Source organism: Patella vulgata, chromosome 6 (genome assembly GCF_932274485.2).
Source record: "Patella vulgata chromosome 6, xgPatVulg1.2, whole genome shotgun sequence".
NCBI classification, from domain to species: Eukaryota; Metazoa; Mollusca; class Gastropoda; family Patellidae; genus Patella; species Patella vulgata.
The window spans coordinates 60,481,010-60,501,935 of record NC_065884.2 but is presented as its reverse complement, the minus strand read 5'-3'; the positions used below and the strand labels follow the sequence as shown (position 1 = coordinate 60,501,935).

The following is a 20,926-nucleotide window of genomic DNA, read 5'->3' as shown; positions in this document are numbered from 1 at the left end:
GTGTAGAAGTTGAAGTAAATTAATTAAACATTGCTAAACATTTAAAAATGGACGATTAATACTCTTTAAATAAAAACACTCTATCCCAAATGTTTTGTTGGACTTTATGGTTGGCAAGTTGAGTCTGACCGCTATACTGACATAAGATATATTGTTGGGTTGTTTTTCTTTTTCAGCGTATTATTGTGCTAATTGGAAGATGACACCATATTTATGTAAAACAAATAAACCACCACATACTACATGCAGATCACCAGGTAATTTTAGTCAGTTTTATAAACAACAGGTTAAATATTTCATCTGTAGCTGGAGAGCTGACAGAGAATAATAGCAAGAATAACACAGGTCACATTCAAGAACCTTTGGTAGTTGGCATACGATGAAGAATAGGCAGAAAGCTGATATCCCATCATGACACAATGCATTCAACTTCACAAGGATTCCAAATTCCTCAGGTTGGATGGTCCAATGGTTAGCATGTGCACGCTGTATCATAAGGCCTGTCATTGAGTCAACTGCCGTGGTTTCGATTCCCCAATTATACGTGACATGAGTAGGGTTGCCTGTCCAACCTCGTGGGTTTTCTCTGGGTCCTCCATTTTCATCCCACTGCTAAAGACCCTATACGTGCAATCAAGTTATTGAAATAACAAATTAAAACCATATGTTAGTCCAGAAATGAACTAACTTGTGTCGAGTGGACATTAAACCACATTTCCCTCTCTCTCTCCAAATTCCTCAATTAATTTCATTATCCTGGATTGTGCTGTTCTGTTTTCATGTTTGGCTGTTAGTGCTGTTATCACACAATTTGAATTTGATTGACACATGTTCTGAAAAAAAGGACATTGTTTCACAAAGCATCCATAGGCGTGGGCTACATTTATTTTAAAGTCATATTTTCAAAAGATCAGACTTGGCTATTAGGAGAGTTTTCAGGTGCTTTCTTTCTTAATGAAAAGCAGTAATTTTATATTACCAAACAACAACAAATAATGTGGAGATAGAGAGATCAAGCATTTTTTTATAATTAATTTTCAACTGTTGTTTTCTTTAACTGATTTGTTCACATCCACATTGATATGTGTAGGATGATTATTTTTCGCGATCGTGGAATTCACATTCTCTGAATAGTCTGAATATGAAATTTATTTTGTGTAAAAATGTGGTGTTTTTTAACCAGTATATAGGAGAATGTACGCTTTTCTTAAACAATCGTCTATTATTTATAAAACTGTTCCATTATTTATTGAAAATAATGGACAGGTTTACCAATAATAGACACTTATTTGAAAAATGAACATGTATTTTGGGATAATTTATTCTCTGAACAAATTAAATTACAGAACATGAAAGTCTTTAAAACCTCATAGTTACCGAAATGTCACATGCCCGAATGTTGATTTCACGTGTTAGTCTACATAAAGAATTCCACTTAAATCCGTCTGTTATATGTCACTTGTCCGTTTAAAGGTATGTTCGGCACTAGATCGATGATACGTTTTTATACGCGAACATTTTCACGCCTTCTTTGTGGACACTCTACAGGTCATAACTTGAAATATAGGTATATATCCCAATGATCTCGGTTTCTCTCGATATTGGCTTGTATGGGACCATAACTTGATGGATTATGCCCCTGACTGTACACACTAGAGGTCACAATTATTAGCCCATTTTGATGAAACTGAACATGTGTGTTTATAACCCAAAGACCTCAATTCCTTGCGATATTGGCGCATATCGGCCCGTAACTTTGCGGATTATGGCCTCTGATTGAACAAAAAAAACATGTTTTGAGCCTGTGGAACCTATATACAGGTCATAATTTTTATCCGATTTTAAAAAACGTTCAAATATATCACCGTTACACCATAATGACAGTTGAGTTAAATTTCGTGAATTGGTTTGTGTCTTTGATCCTGTGTCCTGTCACTTATATCAGAGTATATTTAAAAATTTTAAATCAAAATTTGGACGGCTTTAGTACCCTCCATATTAACCACAGCACTAAGAATATTATCAATATCTAAATCATTCTTGGGAGCAGCCTTTCCATCACAACTTTGACGGCTATTATTCCCCATATCAAGAACATCACAATTTTTACAGCTATTATAATCCATATCGCGTACATTACCAGTGTAATCAGTATCCAAATGCTTATCACATATATTCTCATTATTAATATTTGTTTTCGACTGTGTTATAAACATGTCGTCTCCATGCCGAATATTTTAGACTGTCTGTGTATGCTTGCATTGTATGACTGGAGTTTTTTGTCACATGCATTCATGAGCATGTGCATGTTGTTTTAAGAATATATCCATTATTTTATGGCTTGTTGTTTTAGAAAACTATCCATTATTTGTATCTCGCTATGGTGCTATATGTTTGAAGTTTAATAAAAGCCTCAGACTATCCATTATGTAAATATAAAGAAAGACATCTAGGGCTAATGCCCCTCAGTTGTTCTTTCTATTTACATAATGGACAGTCTTCGGCCATTATCTATCACTTAGTTATGGGGTGGCCATATTCACAAAACATTGAACAAAACTGTTTTTAGAAAACGTCCTTTTCATTGGCTAGGAGCAAGAATTTGTATTAGGATTTTAACACTCAACCAATGAAAAGACAGCATCCTTAAGTTATTTTAGTTTAAGTTTCCAATAAGGACATTGGGGAGGCCATTGAAGTTATTCTTAATTTGTATCATTAATAATATTGAGAATCAGTTATTACAACAACATGTTTCCCCATTGATATCCATGTCTCTTTACTGGGAAATGGAATGGATTAAAATATGAAATGGAATTTGTCCATATCTGAATTGGAAAATTATCATCAATAACCTGGGTATCATTTTATCTTGTGTATCTAGCACTAATTTGTACTTGTGTCCAATTTAAAGCTATAACCATTCAATACCTTGTAAAAACATAATTTATCATTCATGTCGCCATCAAATTTCAACATTTTCAATTCCGTAGGTTTTCTCTGGGTCCTCAGGTTTCCTCCTACTGCTAAAGACCCCTACGCGCAAGCGAATTATTGAAATAAAATTGAACCATATGTTAGTCCCAAAATGTCCTAGTTTGTGTCGAGTGGACGTTAAACCCCATTTCTCTCTTTTTGTATATAGCCCTTACTGACTTAAGTAACCTTGCGAACAATTCAGTGACAAAAGTAATCATCTAAAATGTTTGAAATATAGATGCATAATTGTGTATGATACTATTTTGAATTTAGGGTCGACAACCGCTGTATTTATTATGGAGACTATCATGGAACATGTAGCTAAATCACTGAATAAAGATCAACTTGATGTCCGTAAATTGAACTTGTATCAACAGGGTCAGGTAACTTATAATTAGACTTTGTATTCCCTAGTGTGATTTTATTGTTCAATAGTCTGTGGAGGTGCGGGAGCGGTGGTGGCTCAGTGAGTAAGACGCTGGCTCGCTAACCAGGAGATCTTGGATTAGCTTCCGGTCAAGATGGTTTCTCGTGTCGTGCAGGACGGAGGGCCTGGCAAGAAACCAAGGTCCTGTGTATATTTTGGCGTACACATAAAAGATCCCTTGAGAAATAAGAGTAGGCTGTAGCGCTGCTGTTCAGGCAAAATTCCCTCATAGCACGCTGTATGGTGTATGCCCGCTTCATTAGCTCAGTCAGTGCAGAAAAATAGAACATTTAACCCCATTTCATTTCAAGTTGTAAATAACATTGGTAACCTTTATCCTGGTAATACCCCAAAAAGTACCTGTTACATATTTAATCATGAGTGTTTATAAAATAAAGACTAATGATTTTATTTTGTAGAAAACTCCATTAGGATTGGTATTAAAATATTGTAATATTCGATCAATGGTTACACAGTTAGAGACGTCTGCTCAAATTGCAAGCAGAAAGCAACAAGTTGCCCAGTACAACGCCGTATGTATTATTAAATGTGTTTAGTCTTCCAAATGAGTTTTAAAAAAAGGGGGGTCAATGTATGTGTACACATTGACATGGTAGGCGTAACTGAAAATTTGGCAGAAATGCCTCTGACCGCAACATATTTTCACGTGCAATCACTGAAATGAACAATAAAAATAATATACTATTAGTCTCAAATGACCGAAGTATTGCATTGATGATAAGTGAAGTCCAATTTTATTACATTTGGTATAATATATTGTTATATCAAAATATCACAGAAAAGGGGGTTTCACACTTACTTATGTTCATGAATCTCTATCCAATCATGGCGACTCAGTGAGTCAGATGCTGCCCCACTCTGCAAACCTCAACAGATTCTACGCATCTAATCTCAGCTGTATGACGAATTCCGCCATATTGAAACTATTTTAAAGGTCCCAGATGAAAAATGGCTGCGCCCATGGAGATTTCTGTGGAGAGTGTATTATATCAACAAACGTCAAGTTTGGCATTGGGTTTTGGGAATTACTAGGGAATTATATCAAACCAGCAGCCTTGAGACAATATCTCTGCTCGTTTAGTTATATACAATCGACAAAAGACGCCATTTTGGGACTTTTTTGTGAAAGCGGCACGCTTTCCTGTTAAAGTAAACCGGTAGCCACATCGCAAATGTATGGGCGTAGGTACATATCAATTACTATCATACAGCCGAGGTTAGATGTAGGGTACCTGAATCTGCCGAGGTTTGCCGAGTGATGCTGCCCCACTCAACAGTAGAAAGTTCATTACAATTTTCCAGCGTGGTTTACCCTTGTCAGTTATGTAGGAGGAAAAGCCAAGCCTCAAATAATGTCCTGTTTACATGTTGGCAGTTGGTATGATGCACATATTAAAGAACCCCTGGCAGTTGTAATGTGATGAAGAGTAGGGGGCAACTAGCCCAGCTGGTGCAGAAAAATAGAAAATTTAAACTCATTCTAATTACAATCTCTAAAATTCCGAATGGTTAGCATGTGCATGCTGTATCATAAGGCCTGTCATTGAGTCAACTGGCGTGGTTTCGAATTCCTGGTTGTACATGACAAGGAGTAGGGTCGTCTGTCCAACCTCGTGGGTTTTCTCTGGGTCCTCAGGTTTCCTCCCCTACTCGCAAGGGAATTATTGAAATAAAATTGAACCATATATTAGTCCTGAAATGACCTAGTTTGTGTCGAGTGGACATTAAACCCTGTTTCTCTCTCTCTCTAAAATGATACATATCATTATAATATGCTTAAATTGGACAGAATGCTGTACCTGTCTGCAGATCACCTCTCTTTGGAAATCACTCAGTAGATTATATAATTTCAGTAGAAAACAGCAGTATCTAAGTCATTGATGTATTGAATGCATTTAAGGAATGAATACTCTTTACAATTCATAATTTATGAAAATAAAATAATTGGCACTGCAAACCAGTTTCTGTCTGCCGACTATTGTCGTTTCAAAAATCTTATCTCCCCTGGCAGGTGCTTGTTCATTGTCGAGTTAACTATGTCATGTTTCAGGCCAATCGATGGAAGAAACGTGGTATATCTGTCATGCCATTAAAGTTTGCCGTAAATTGGAAAGGGTCACAGTATAACACATTAATTAATATTAGTAATGGAGATGGAAGTATTGCCATATTTCATGGTGGAGTCAATATGGGACAAGGAATCAACATCAAGGTTTGAAATCTTTCTTTCAAAATTGCTCCAGTTGTTTGACTACTACTACCAAGGAGGAACCCTATCAACTTTTTCAAATGTATAGTCACAAGGTTCGCACACACCTTGAAACGTCTTAAAAATCCTGGAAAAATGAAAATGTGATTTCCAGTACTAGAAAAACCTCGAAAAACAAGATTACTCCTTAAAACTCCTGGAAAATTAACATTTGTGGTTTCGCTATATATTTTAAGATATAAAAATGAAATTAGTCATCGAATGTTTCTTCAAATAAAAAAAAACAAGTACGAACAATTCAAACCATAAGACAGAATTTGAAGTCCTAAAAAACGTTATTGGCAAAATAGTGTATTCAAGCTAAATAGTGTAATCAGCAAATGGACTGCTCCTCGTGTACAAAATACACGACAAACAGTGGTAACAGGTGTCCGGAAGAGTAAGCTTACCCTGCCTGGCACCACACTCGCCATAGCTGCATCCAAACTATTAGGCGAAATGTCGGTAAAATAGCGTGATTGGCCAATGAACTATCGGTATGCAAAATGCATGCGATGAAATGTGTTAACGATGTAGTAGACATTATCAGGGAGATAGTAATAGTATACGTGTCAATTAAATATATCTAGAATAATAGCCGAGAGAGACACGTTATATTTACCAATCAAATCAATATGACGGCCATAAAACTTTTTAAAGGTTTTAATAAGTTTAGTGCGCAAGTATCCTTGTAGTTGAAGCTTAGATGACAAATGCCTCGATGTACTTAAAAAATCAGAATAAAAGCAACAAACTCTCGCGTAACGAATTAGCTGAGATACAAACACTCCATAAGCTGGTGATATTGGAATGTTACTACTAATAAATGGAAAGTTAACAATTGGAAAGTCAAAGTCATCACGCTTATCGTACAATTTAACACTCAGTTTATGGCAATTGTCAAAATCGAGACGCAGATCCAAGTAGGAAGCGTAATTGTCACTGTCAGTGGTGTTTTTAATTTCGAGCTCATCAGGATATATGAATTCTACATAATCACTAAATTTAGGATTATTAAGTGATAAAACGTCATCGATATATCGATAAGTGAAATTAAAAAGTCTGACTGATCGTTTATTAGTTTTTACGAGCGTCTGTATGTAATCGGCTTCGTACGAATAGAGAAACAGATCAGCAAGCAAAGGTGCAAAGTTGGTGCCCATGGGGATGCCAACCACTTGCTGATATATTTCCCCTCCAAATTCAACAAAGATGTTATCAATTAAAAAATCCAACATCTGAATTATCTTGATGGCCGTGAATTTGTTTTTGGAATCACTGTGATTCTTACACAAAATATGTGGAATTGTAATTTACAACTAAATATTGATATCTAGCAGTACCTGATTTAGACGAAAAGACACTGTGAATAATGTCTTTCAACCGGGCTTTTAATTTACTATGGGGAATTTTAGTGTACAAAGTAGAAAAGTCAAACGTTTGAATAGATGAGACTGAAGCAAGGGATCTAGATTGCAAATCATCAAGTAATTCTTTGGAATTTTTCAATATCCACATTGGATTTATACCACTACGAGAGTATATTTTGTCACAGTATTTTTGAATACCCTCTTTAACAGCCGTTAGTATAGATGTCAATACTTTTGAAAGTGGTTTTGTGGAACAACGGGATGAACCTGCTATAAAACGTTGTTTGTAGGGATTTTTATGTAGTTTAGGTATCCAATATAACAAGGGCAAATCTGTATAGGTATCTCCACACGGAGTACCAAATGAAGTGAATACTGATTTGTGATTGGATATAATTCAAAAGTTGACGACTTCGTCGCCATAAATGTTCTTCAAGCATAAAAAAAACCCATTATGATGTAGAATTCTATACAGGGACTCCTGGAAAACTCCTGGGATTTTAAGTGTTCTGAGTTGTGCACACCCTGTTTTTTGAGGAGTAATTAAATATGTAGTTATTAGTATTACAGGAAGCTCAGATATGTGAGCAGGGTGAAGTTCCTGAATGGTCTACCGTCTGTCACAAGGAGTAGTGGTTGTGTTTCCTCCCACTGCTAATGACCCCTACATACAAGCAAATTATTGAAATAAAATTGAACCATATGTTAGTCCCGAGATGACCTAGTTTGTGTCAAGTGGACGTTAAAAACCCCCTCTCTCTCTTCTCTCTCTGATGTTCTGATGTAATAAGACTATAATTTTATCATTACAGGTGGCCCAGACATGTGCATATGAGTTGGGCGTTCCAATGGATATCATAAGCGTAAAGAAGACATCTACTATGACTAACTGTAATTCTCATACAACCGGTGGTAGCGTTACAAGTGAACTTTGTTGTCTGGTAAGAAGATTTATTCTCTGCATAATAGGTTACTCTTGGTGAGATTTGATTTGGATCACCAAGAGTGGAAAGTATGCACACCTGTCTCTACCACGCTTTCTTTTTCAAAATTTTGCTACTTGAAGATATTTCTGATCATTATTTATGTAAACCTTGACACTAATACCTAAACTTAAGCACATCTTTTGCAACTGTTTTAGAGCACATATGTTGCACCTGTTTTATAGCACATCTATCACAACTGTTTTATGGCTTAGCCATCGTGACTTTTTTTTATAGCACATCTATCACAGCTGTTTTATAGTACAACTATCGTGAGTTTTTTATAGCACATAAATCGTAACTGTTTTATAGTACATCTATCCGAACTGATTTATAGCACATCTATAGTCAATCTGATTTAACAGATCCTATTTCGTTTCGTTTTTTATAGTTCAAAATTTCGTTTTACTTGTCTTCACAATACTAGGATCTGGAAGAGTTGTTATATAACAGGCATTCTAGTTGATGTGAGGAACTAGCCAATGAAACAGTCTGTTACAGGCGTGCTCTGTAAAGAACTGTGAGTGAACCCCTAGAAATGTCAACGTTGACTGATTAATCAATGTCTGATGATTGAGGATTATAAGTTCACATAATTTACTTGGGGGTAATAATAACTCGATAACTTCCAAGTCTACTGCACACCTTTGAGTTTATATTTCATAGTCATTTAAAAGATAATGACCATTGAATATATCGGGTGATAAAAATCTTTCCTGAGATTGTACTGTATGTTTATGTATGGTTTAATGGTCGAGAGCAAGACATTAAGTAATATACTGAAACAACACAAGTGACAATAGTTACGAGTTGTTGTTTATATATATTACGCAATTTCTTAAGCTTGAGACCATTAAAATACAGACACTTGCACGTGCTTTGCAATGAAATACGTCACACAGGTCCAAAATTTTAACTAGTATAAATAATGTACGATTGTCACATTGCCCGTACCATTATTTAAAATAATGATACACCAACATCAAAGGATGATGTCACATCTATATTTTAAATGATAATAAACTATTAAAATGAAAAGCATCATTTGTTTTTGTTTTTTTGTGGAGGTTTTTAAAAGACACTATAATTATTTATCTACAGAGTGTTATAGAATGCTGTAAAATGTTGAAGGAAAGAATGGCGCCAGTTAAAGCTAAGATGGTAAATCCATCATGGAAGGATTTAGTTGTTAAATGTTACAATCAAGGTGTTGATATTACAGCTAGATATGTGTAAGTTTCATCACCAGTAAAGTTTTATTTTTATAAAAGAGCCTTTAAGTAAGAGCTAAATCTGCCTATTTCAGGTCTATGTTTTAGCTTCAAATCTGATATGAGAGAGACAGAGAGAGAAATGGGGTTTAACATCCACTTGACGCAAATTAAGTCATTTCAGGACTAATATATCATTCAATTTCATTTCATTAATTGGCCTGTGCGTAGGGGTCTTTAGCAGTGGGAGGAAACCAGAGGACCCGGAGAAAACCTTCGAGGTTGGACAGGCGACCCTACTCCTTGTCACGTAAAACGTGGGAACAAAACATGGCACTAGACTCAATGACAGACCTTATGATGCAACGCGCCCGACATTTGTCAATCCTATAATCAACTTGCTACACCATCAGATAGCTGAGACTTGAATGGATTAAAACACCCACCAGATTTAAAAAGTTAAAGTGCACATAAGATGGGTGTGAAAACTTTTAGGTACGTGTAGCCAATGGTTACTATATCCACTTTACGGCAAGTTCACACCAATCTGTTTGAAATTAATTCAGCTATCTTCACTCAAAGTCGCAAAAATAGACCTCCCGTAAAAATGACATTGCCAATTATTGAAAACACTCTTAATCCACTCGGACGCCAGTGACGTCACAGTGACCGAATGCATATTCGGAATGTTTATTCCTTAATTACCTATATACAGCCGGCGTGTGTATTCATTAACACCTGACTGATTCCTTAATCCCCTAATTAAATAAAAAACAATTGACTACGAAATAATTTGTTTTGTAATTTAGATTGTTTTATAATGTCCCGCCCTCTCTTCTCACGACAGCAAGTTTAATACTGTGTTTTAAAGTGACTTTTTGATAGAGTCCTTCTACCATCGTGTGCAGTCCAAAAGATTCGAGATACATTTTCGTCAGAAGAGTATTGTGGTTCTAATTTCCCGAGTAAAAAGATGTGCTCATACAAAATATATCATAAAAGTAAATGATGATCCGTTATCAGAGTAGCCAACAGTATCTTGTTTCCTGTAGTCATCGTACGACGTCTTTCTTTCTGCATGTAGATTTCACTTTATTACTCTGAAATAGACCGTAAAAATGAAATACGAAAAAATATATCAATATACCTTAGAATTAAAAGTACAAATAAATTTTTTGGGTAAATGGAATAACAGATTGAGAAAGATCATCTAACTATCTTTGAGTATTGATAATAATATGGCAAGTGTAGTTTCGTTTATATCTGTCATTAATCAATCCGACTAAAGTTGCAGAAATGGGGTCATAAATTAATTAAGAATGCTGATTAGGTAGTTATCTTTTTTACGCAGGCCACATCAATTAGCTTTGCTCGCCGATGTTTTTGTAATAAAGTAGCCCCGTATTATTTGTTGATTGGCGTTTAAATAACATTTAATTGACTTGATATGAAATCTGAATATAAATCATTCGATGAATAATTGTTTGTAATAAGATAAGGTTATAATTTCTAACATTGTTTAAATTTTTTTATAATAAAGGTATTTTACAATTACATTGACAGTTTAATCACTCACCAAATCTTACTCTTCCGGACACCTGTTACCACTGTTTGTCGTGTATTTTGTACACAAGGAGCAGTCCATTTGCTGATTACACTATTTTGCTTTAATACACTATTTTGCCTATAACGTTTTTTAGGACTTCGAATTCTGTCTTATGGTTTGGATTGTTCGTACTTGGATTTATTTTATTTATATCAAGTGTATTTGATATTCATGTCCATGAATCCTCTGCAATTTTCACGCCAAAGTTTAACCTCATTGGCTGAGAAATAAGAGCGATCTATTGTTATGCATATAGTCATCAGGAAATTCCACATTCGCTGTAAATTTCAAATGGAGTTACAATAAAGTTGTTCTTTGTGTATAGAAATGGTTATTATTATTATATAGCTAATAATGAATATATCGACAAATGACTGGCTCCATTTGTATTTCTGTATGTATAGAGTATAGGTTGGGATATCAAGTATTACAGGGTTATCCAAATTAAATGGATCTACAGCATTATAAATTCACTCTAAAATATTCCAATCACCAATTGTCTAATCTATAACAATGCAAGACGATAATTCTGTGAGTATGATTAGGCCTGTCACGTGGTCATTGGACCGTCAATAGACACTTGTCAACTGGTGGTGTGTATTGATAGTGTTATATTGTACAGAGTGATATATTGTATAGATAATGTATGTAGTGCCTGTGACGTCACCAGCCAATCAACCGGATTAAGGTCGTAATTGAAAAATTGAAAAGCGTTTTGGCATGGTGGATACTTAAACGTTAACAGCCGAAATAATTTTAATCAGATTGGTGTGAACTTGCGTAATAGTGGATATAGTAACCATTGGCTATACGTACATGAAATTTAGATTTTTCGTCTTGCGTGAGATGAAATGGATAATTAAGACTTAGCCTCGATTGTCAAGTACCTTTCCTATGATTGTAAACAATCTACGCTACATTTTCAAGTAGCCATAATTTTGCTCAGAATAAAGTACTTTCAATGAAATTTTCAATGTATTCATTTTTGATACTCTGACAATAAATGTTATCATATTAAATTCCAACCATTTCTGTCAAGTGTTATAACCCTTGTTACACTTATAAAGGACATTGTGAACGCTATGACAAAAGTTAACACCCAATCTATATATATTTATATGCAGTATTTAAAATAATGACTAGAAGAAGGCTATTGAATTTTAACAATTTTCATTGAGTTATGGCGCTTGTTTCACTTTGTAAAACCTGCAAAACTGTCAAAGGCTGAAGTCATCATGTAATCTGTATGAAATTTATACGCATTATTTAAATTATTAAAATAGAAAAGCCTATCGAAATTCAACAATTAAAGCCCTTGTTTAACTTCAAATGTAGAACCTTGTGAACACTGTAACGACAAAAGTTATCATTTGATCTGATTGATTTTAATTCCAGTATGTTATGTGACTGACAAGCTGTGATTTGTTATTTTAGAACAGAGCCTACGAATGTCGGCACCTATACTCGTTATAATGCATATGGTGTGTGTTGTTCGGAAGTGGAACTTGATGTTCTTACTGGAGAACATCAAATACTGAGAGTAGACCTTCTGTTTGATGCTGGTAAAAGGTAAGACAATTCAACAGATTCAAATAATTGATCATCTGACAATCTGTGTAGTGATTTTGGTTCACCAGTGAAGGACCCCACTCTTAGTGGCGTGGAGTGGGGTGGGGTGGTATATGGTGCTTTCTAGAGTATGTCCTAGCATGTCTAGCTGATGCAGAAATTTACCGTGACACAATCACTCACCAATTCATCAAAAAATTCAAGTCTAAAATGACCCTAAAACTAAAAAATGAAATGAAAATAAAAAAAATGGGGTTTTATGTCCGATTGTTCTGCTCTGACTGGGCTAATGAAGATGGGCATCCGCCATGCAGTGTGCATGAGGGATTTTTTGCTTGTACAGCAACGCTAGGGCCTAATCTTATATCGAATTTCAACTGCCAAGGGATCTTTGTACATGTACATTGGACCTTGGTTGTTCATCCCATTCGAACAACTAGACAGCTGTCCTTGTCAGGCCCTCTGGAAAATCCTGATTTACTTTCTCGACCAATGCAGGGAGCCAGCGTTTTACTCACTTAGCCACCATGGCTCCCCTCAAACTAAAAAAGAGTTCCTTAAACTACTTATGAACATTAAAGGGACAATAACACTCTTGCTGGCTTGAAAGCTCCAGAAAATAAATAATATCTCTATCTAAGTACTAGATGTTTAAGTGTCCTACCTGTTGTGTAAATTATCCATCACATCCTATTTTACTTGTCCAGAGGGTTCGAAAATATTTTTAAATCGAAGTTTCATTTGAAAAGGTTTACGTTAGACGTTTCAAACCATTATGTTGAATTTTTCAAAATTTTTAAATAAGGTGTGTTAAGATGAAATTTGTATCATCAATTAATTGAAATATTCTAAAATAGTACAACTTGTTGACCAGAATAAAGATTGGGACATATTATTCAGTTACAACAAGAGTGGTATTGAGCCTTTAACTTCGTTAGGAGCCCTTGATTCTACCATCCTCTCATGTATCTTCTCTGTCCATGGCGGTTGTTCAGAGGTTCAATATTATATATCTTGTATAGTTAAATACTGCTCAGTAAATATGGAATTTGACCGCCTATTCTCTTATCTGAAATATTTTAATTCATTTAATGAAATGTGCTGATCCTGATTTAAAAAAAACAGATAAAGGAAAATGTATTGTTTTGAAAAAATCACAATGTATAGAAATCTGACAACTAACAAATACTAGTGTACTATATGGACTAGGAATCAAGCATGATGTCATCTCAGCCTTCTTGCAATTGTCTGGCAATCGATGCACAATTGTCCAAAGAACAAGCATGCCAAGTTTCATATCGATTGTATGTGAATTTACAGAGTCATAGCCTATAGGGTTTTATCGCCTAGCGTAGCCACCAATAAGAATAACAACAATAGGATGGGCATATAGGGGGGCCTGCAAAGCTGAAAAATGTGATACTGGAAGTGTTAACTCTAAAATTGTAATACTAAACGTCTAAAATCTGAAATTGTGATATTGAAAGACTAACTCTGAAATTGTGATACTGAAAGTTTTAACTCTGAAATTGTGATACTGAAAGTTTTAACTTTAAAATTGTGATACTGAAATTTTTAACTCTGAAATTGTGATACTGAAAGCTTTAACTCTGAAATCGTGATACTGAAAGTTTTTACTCTGAAATTGTGATACTTTAACTCTAAAATTGTGGTATTAATATTTTTTAGTATGAATCCAGATGTTGATATTGGACAAGTAGAGGGAGGATTTGTTATGGGTTTGGGTCGCTTTTTAACAGAGAGAGTCATCTATGATTCTACTACTGGTGAAAACCTTACATCAAATACATGGGTATTTTATATTCATTTTCTTTCTTAACTGGTATTTTATTTTATTACTATATAATGGTATATGGTCATTTCTATTCATCTCACCACCAACAGCGATTTAAATCATTCCTATTCATCTCACAGTGCCTTAAACCGTTCTTTAGTATTAACGCACTTTATAAATGACGATATTAATGTTATCTCTTTGTTATACATTCTTTGATGAAAGGGCAAATAGGAAAGATATCTTTGTTGAAATTGTTTGAGGATAAACTTTTTATGAGGTGTATTGGTACCCCATAAAGATATATTCATCTATTCAAGTTAGCCTATATTGCCTGGTTTCCCTTGTCAGTGGTGCGGGGTCAAAGGGAAAGGGCTGGAAGAAAAACTTCAAGTTATTGTTCAGGCAAATAGTACACTTCATTAGCTTATTCCTGTTGTTCACGGTTAATCATCAAATCGGCTGTTTCCGAATGTCAAAATGTGGAAAATGTTCCAAGGATCATTAATATGTAACTCATGCGACAAACCGATACCTGTCATTGTTTCATTCAAACAAATCCAGCCAATCAGTCGCCACTGGAGGAGAATTTTAGGAACCAAATTAAACATGGCTGGCGTGATTTCCCAGAGATAAACAATCGGTAAACTTCTCTCAGGGAGCCAAGATTGGGTAATTAAGGGATCAACCTATTGATTGTGTCATACAGTCTGATATATCATCCTTGGTTTTGAGCATTACCATGATTCTTTCATATTACAGGACTATCACCCACCAATGCCCAAGGACATACCAATTGATTTTAGAGTTGAGTTTTTGAAAAATTCTAACAACGTTAATGGAGTTCTAGGATCAAAGTGTAAGTTTTATACAGGAATTCCCCTCCTTAACCCTTTAGCACTGTGGGTCCATATAAATATTAAATTGCTAAATGTTCTCTGAAACAAAATAGAAAAAAGGTGATATTCCATACTGATACATCCCTTTAGACCATCTCAACCACCTGAATTATGTTAATAACTCTCTTTGTCCAAGGGGAGGTGGCACAGCTATTCATGTGAGATGTGCTGTTTGGAGCGGTTTAAGGGGTGGTAGTTTTTGACTGAATGGTTAATGTGTGCACGTTGGATCATAAGGTCTGTCATTGAATCAAGTACATGACAAGGAGTAGGGTCGCCTGTCCAACCTTGTGGGTTTTTTTTGGGTCCCCCAGTTTCCTCCTACTGCTAAAGACCTCTATGCGCAATCGAATTAATGAAATAAAATTGAACCAAATGTTAGTCCTGAAATGATCTAGTTTGTGTCAAGTGGACGTTAAACACCATGTGAAAGTAAAGTAATGTTCTGAATGTATAAACCTGAGAATGCTTTGTGACCTCAGGGCAAGATCCTGTGGTCACATTGGCATGCTCGTAAAGAAGCCTTGGAGTTGACAAAGCATTCTCAGACTTGAGTTAAGAATTTACTCACCTTTCAGTCACTGTTTATGAGAAATATCTTTGATCCAGAAGCACAAAACTTAGCACATTGTTTCTTATTGATGTATTTGATACACTAAAACAACAAAAGTTTTATGAAGGGCTATATTTTAGTTAAAATAGGGGGAACAATTTTGAATAAATTCTTAACTTAAGTCTGAGAATGCTTTGTGAACCCAGGGGCCTAGTGATCAGTAGGCCTACTGTATGTTAATTTATAAAACCATGTCATTTTTTCATTCAACAGCGGTAGGGGAAGCACCTGTTCTTATGTCCATTTCTGCTTTCTTGGCAGTAAAACATGCTATTGAAGCTGCAAGAAAAGAAATATCCAAGGATATATACTTCACTTTATGTGAGTTGAGCACTTTTTATATTTGATTAATTAATAGGCAATCCAAGTTGCTTCAGATGTTATCATTGTGAAACTGATACTGTTCAATTATTAACCTAGGGCCTTATGTTTAGAATAAGGCAATCTAGATCAATGATATACATAACAAGGATGAGGGTCACCTGCCAAACCTTGTGGGTACATTAGTATCCCCGTATCCTATATTACGTGGATGTGGGACCACATTCATCTCTATCTTTACAGGAGCCACAGTGGCTAAGTGAGTAAGATGCTGGCTCGCTACCTTGGAGATCGTTGGTTTGATCCCTAGTGTTGACCAAACAAAAAAGTTCTTCAGAATTTTCTGGCTTGGTTTCCCCTTGTCAGTGGTGCAGGACATGGGGGGGGGGGGGCTGACAAGGACAGCGGTCTAGTTTGGATGGGATGAAAAACCAAGGTCCTGTGTATACATTGGCGTGCACATTAAAGATCCCCTGGTAGTTGGAATATGATATAAGAGTAGGCCATAGCACTGCTATCCAGGCAAAATTTACCTCATAGCACAGTTTATGGCATATGCCTCTCGGAGCATTTCATTTTTATCTTTACAGAAACTGCCATTTGTTATTATCATCCCATCCAAACAGCAAGGAACACTTTTCATTTTTTGTTTCATTAATTAAGGTGCTTGTGCACTAACCAGGAGGCCCTGGGTTATACCCGAGACAGTTCCTTTAGATGTCCCTGCCCGCTTCCCACCATGTCATTGGTGGAGGACAAAGGTCTTAGTAAGGAACAAGGACTAGTCATTTGGATGGTACGAGAAATCAATGTCCTATGTAGACATGGGTATACACATAAAAGAATTTGATGAAGAGTATGTGGGATCATGGTTGTCTGTGTCAGATGTCCCTAGTTATCCCCCCTGGTACAGAAAATAATGATGTTGAACCCCATTTCAATTGTCAACTCCATATAGCTACCCCTGTCAATATTTTATACTGTTATATATTTAACCATTGGATATTATAATTAAGCTGATATGATTATTATCATATTTCATATTTATTTACACAAACTGTTTCATTTATTTATAGATGGACCTGCGACAGTGGATACAGTTCAACTAAACTGTCTTACAGATATCACAAACTTAACCTACGGAAATTAACCTTTAAGGCAATTAATCTAAGTAATAAAAAAAACCACAGAAAAACTATGAGATCAGTACTGTACAATTTACTTATGTAAATTAATTTTGAAAACAGTTCCATTTTTAAAATCAAATTTTTGTATTTATTAGCATAGCTGATTAATATTTTTTAAATATTTTATTCTCAGAAGTCGATTTAGGATCAGGCTAGGCCTATAATACCTCCCTCCAACAATATGATATTGATGAAAACAATTTTTAAATGTGAAACTTATCTCACCTACATACTATATTGTATAATATTCTAGTTGTTGATAATTATATATTTATCAAATTTCATTACTTATAAAACGTGGTTGTTGAAAGTCCATGTGTCCAACTGAGACACAGCAGTTTACATATTTATATGTATATTTTAGATAAAGACAAGAATAATGTTTAGATCAACTAATATTTCATAAGTAATATCTTCAACAACTGTGCAATATAGATTAATATTTTATATGTCAAATAATTTCTTCTACAAATGTGCACTATAGATTAATATTTTATAAGTCAATATCTTCTACAATGTGCAATATAGATTAGATTAACATTTTATAAGTCTAAATAATTTCTTCTACAGATGTGCAATATAGATTTATAGTTAATGAGTCAAATAATAGACAGTATCTTAATAGTTTATAAATCAAATAAAATCTTCTACAAATGTGCAATATAGATTAATATTTTATAAGTCAAATGTGCAATTTAAATTGTAGACAATTCCATTTTTCAGATGCAGCTGTGCATAACGATTTGGCCAGGAAAGATTTGAATTTCCAAATTGGCCTGGTGAGTTTAATATAAAATTTAGTGATAAATATACTCCCCAATGCCACTCAAGGCTTATATAATTGGGTACAACTATAATACAAATTGCTAATTGAGTGATTTGATCAGTTGATTTAAGCATTTTAATGTAACACGCTTAAGGGTGAAACTTGCGTTATGATTGGTCAATTAGACACTGTCGATTGGACAATTAACACCCCTCTATTTTAGTAATTTCTTTTAAAATGCTAAAATAGCATGTTACAATGTCGTGAACTCTTACTGAATGCGAAACAGGAAGTGTTTATCTCCTAAGTATCTGTTGGTTGTCCGATGCATCAATTGATGGACATTATAATAGGCCTGTTATTACTCCTACTTTAATTGCTATCCATATATTTGTTGATTTTTGTATTGTTGATATTTGTTAAAAAAAATTGTATTTTTGATATTTGTTAATTTTGTATTTTTGATATTTGTTAAATTTGTTAATCGCTATTGTTGAGTACATTATATATTTTTATACAAATATACATTATAACATTCTTGTTGATTTTGTTAAGTTTCAACAGTTACTGAGATTATTTATAATATCATTAATGTTTCAACGCTGAGATTATTATACTAATAAAGTATTATTATTAAAGTGCCTATTGTAATTCAAATTACTATAGATCTACATTATGGTTCCTGTTAATATTCAAAGAATGCTGGAAGTATGTCACAATCCAAATAAAATATAAAATACAGAACTAATAGATCCTGTGGGGCAATCAAATGTATGAAGCCGTTAGTGAATGACAAAGAACTCACCATACACTGTACAAGTTCTGACATATGATGAACATTATGATGAACATTACTGTAAATGAAGGAGTAATTACGGATTGGATAGTTTTAATATTTTATTTAGTCAATTTTGAGTAACAGGGCCAGATGAGATGCTGTGTTGCAGTTTACCAGAAGTTGCTTTTAATACAGCAGAGACATGCAACTGACTCCCCATCCGCCCCCCCCCCCCCCGACCCCTTATCTACCTCCCCTGTATTAAAATAAATATTGGTATATCACATCTAGTGATGAGAAATGGTCATGGTTTAACTCATAAATTTATTCAATTTGAGTTAAGTTAATGGACCAAAATGCATTTTTTTAAAAATAAAAGTAGGTGGACCAAAAATATGTTTAAAAACAAACGAAGGTGGACAAAAATTGTTTTTTTAAAAAAAATAAAGTAGGCCTTCTTATTTATTCTAGTAATAGTATGTTAGGGATTTAATTACATGTTTCAGAATATGATCAAAATACTTTATATCCAGATTAGCTCTCAAAATATCATCCATAGATTCCATAACTGACTTGGATATCCTTGGCGGAGCTCACTTAACACTCAAAGGCATGGACAATTGCATGGAAATATTGATGGTTGTGAGATGAGATGGTGGCTTTCCTATGCAGCATTATATCTGTAGAAAGTCAATTCGAGCATCATAGATCGAAAACGCACGTAATATCTTTTAAACTAGCTTTGGTGGCTTCGAAATCTTTATTTCATCAAATCGACAGATGCACATGGTATAAACATGCCAAATTTCATTAACTTTCTATGTTGGCATATCGAGTTATACCACCGCAAAGTTATACCACCCGGATTTGGGACGGCGCTGGAGGGTTCAATAAACAAGGGGTGCGCTCAAGCTTCACCAAAAAGCATCCAAACCAGCTTTGGTGGCAAAATCGGTTTTTTTTGTTTCACTGTATCAAGGGATGAATAAATTACTAGAATACAAGATTTCAGAGGCTTCCTTTGCTGGCTTTTCGAGATATATCACCGTAAACATACTAAAACTATGGGGAAATCGGGTAAGGGTAGGCTCATCGCGCACGCAATAACTTCTAAACTAGCTTTGGTGGTTTCGAAATCTTTATTTCACTAAATCGACAGATGCACAAGGTATGAACATGTTAAAATTCATTAACTTTCTACGTTGGCGTATCGAGTTATACCACCGCAAAGTTCCTAGCACCCGGATTTGAGGCGGCGTTCGTGGGTTCAATAAACAAGGGGTAAGCCCAAACCAGCTTTGGTGGCAAAATGTTTTTTGTTTCACGGGATCAAGGGATGAATAAACTACTAGAATACAAAATTTCAGAAGCTTCCAATGCTGGGTTTGTGAGAAATATTACCGTAAACATCTTAAAACTACTGGGGAATCGGGTAAGGGTAGGCTCATCCATCGCGCATGTGATAACTTCTAAACTAGCGTTGGTGGCTTCGAAATCTTTATTTCACCAAATCGACAGATGCACAAGGTATGAAATGCCATATTCCATTAGCTTTCTATGTTGGTGTATCGAGTTATAGCACCTCAAAGTTCCAAGCACCCAGATTTGAGGCGGTGTTCGTGGGTTCAATAAACACGGAGTACGCCCACACTGCATCAAAAAGCACCCAAACCAGCTTTGATGGCAAAATAATAAATTGCAACGATAATAAATCAAGTTTCTCGATTATCCATTTTTAAATTAAATTATTAAAAGGTGTATCAATTCATCCAAAATCACAACCATCCAATGATCTAGAGAGTTGATTATGGGCTTGTCATGTGAATAAATATCTAAATAATAATTTATACAACATTTTAAGCCAACAGAAAGACCAGGTTGTGCTCTTACAAAATGTATCTTTAAGTTGATATTTACAAATTAAGTTATTAATACTTCATGGGTTATACGTTTTTAAAAAAAAAAATTATGGAAATTGTTAGCTACCCGAACAATGTATCTGAATGACTTTGGAGACCCACGGCTGCCATCGACCAACAGCTGACATACAAACTATTTTGTTATTTCATCTAAAAAAAATATTTTATCTCTAGACTTCAGAAATCTCACATAATAAAAATCAAAAATTAGAATTTTATTGCAAAATAAATCAA

At 34.9% G+C, this 20,926-nt stretch overlaps 1 protein-coding gene across 1 annotated transcript in view; it reads left to right on the top strand.

Annotated features, from left to right (window-relative positions):
- Positions 1-17,702, top strand: part of LOC126824506 (uncharacterized) — a 44,149-nt gene extending 26,447 nt beyond the window's left edge. The window contains exons 22-32 of the mRNA XM_050553739.2: positions 177-257; positions 3,253-3,362; positions 3,826-3,939; positions 5,478-5,639; positions 7,858-7,986; positions 9,130-9,260; positions 12,280-12,414; positions 14,104-14,227; positions 14,972-15,068; positions 15,935-16,042; positions 17,119-17,702. Of these exons, the coding sequence (XP_050409696.2) occupies positions 177-257; positions 3,253-3,362; positions 3,826-3,939; positions 5,478-5,639; positions 7,858-7,986; positions 9,130-9,260; positions 12,280-12,414; positions 14,104-14,227; positions 14,972-15,068; positions 15,935-16,042; positions 17,119-17,192 (1,265 nt within the window). The 3' untranslated portion in view covers positions 17,193-17,702. The remainder of the gene's footprint in view (positions 1-176; positions 258-3,252; positions 3,363-3,825; positions 3,940-5,477; positions 5,640-7,857; positions 7,987-9,129; positions 9,261-12,279; positions 12,415-14,103; positions 14,228-14,971; positions 15,069-15,934; positions 16,043-17,118) is intronic.
- Positions 17,703-20,926: the final 3,224 nt, after the last annotated feature.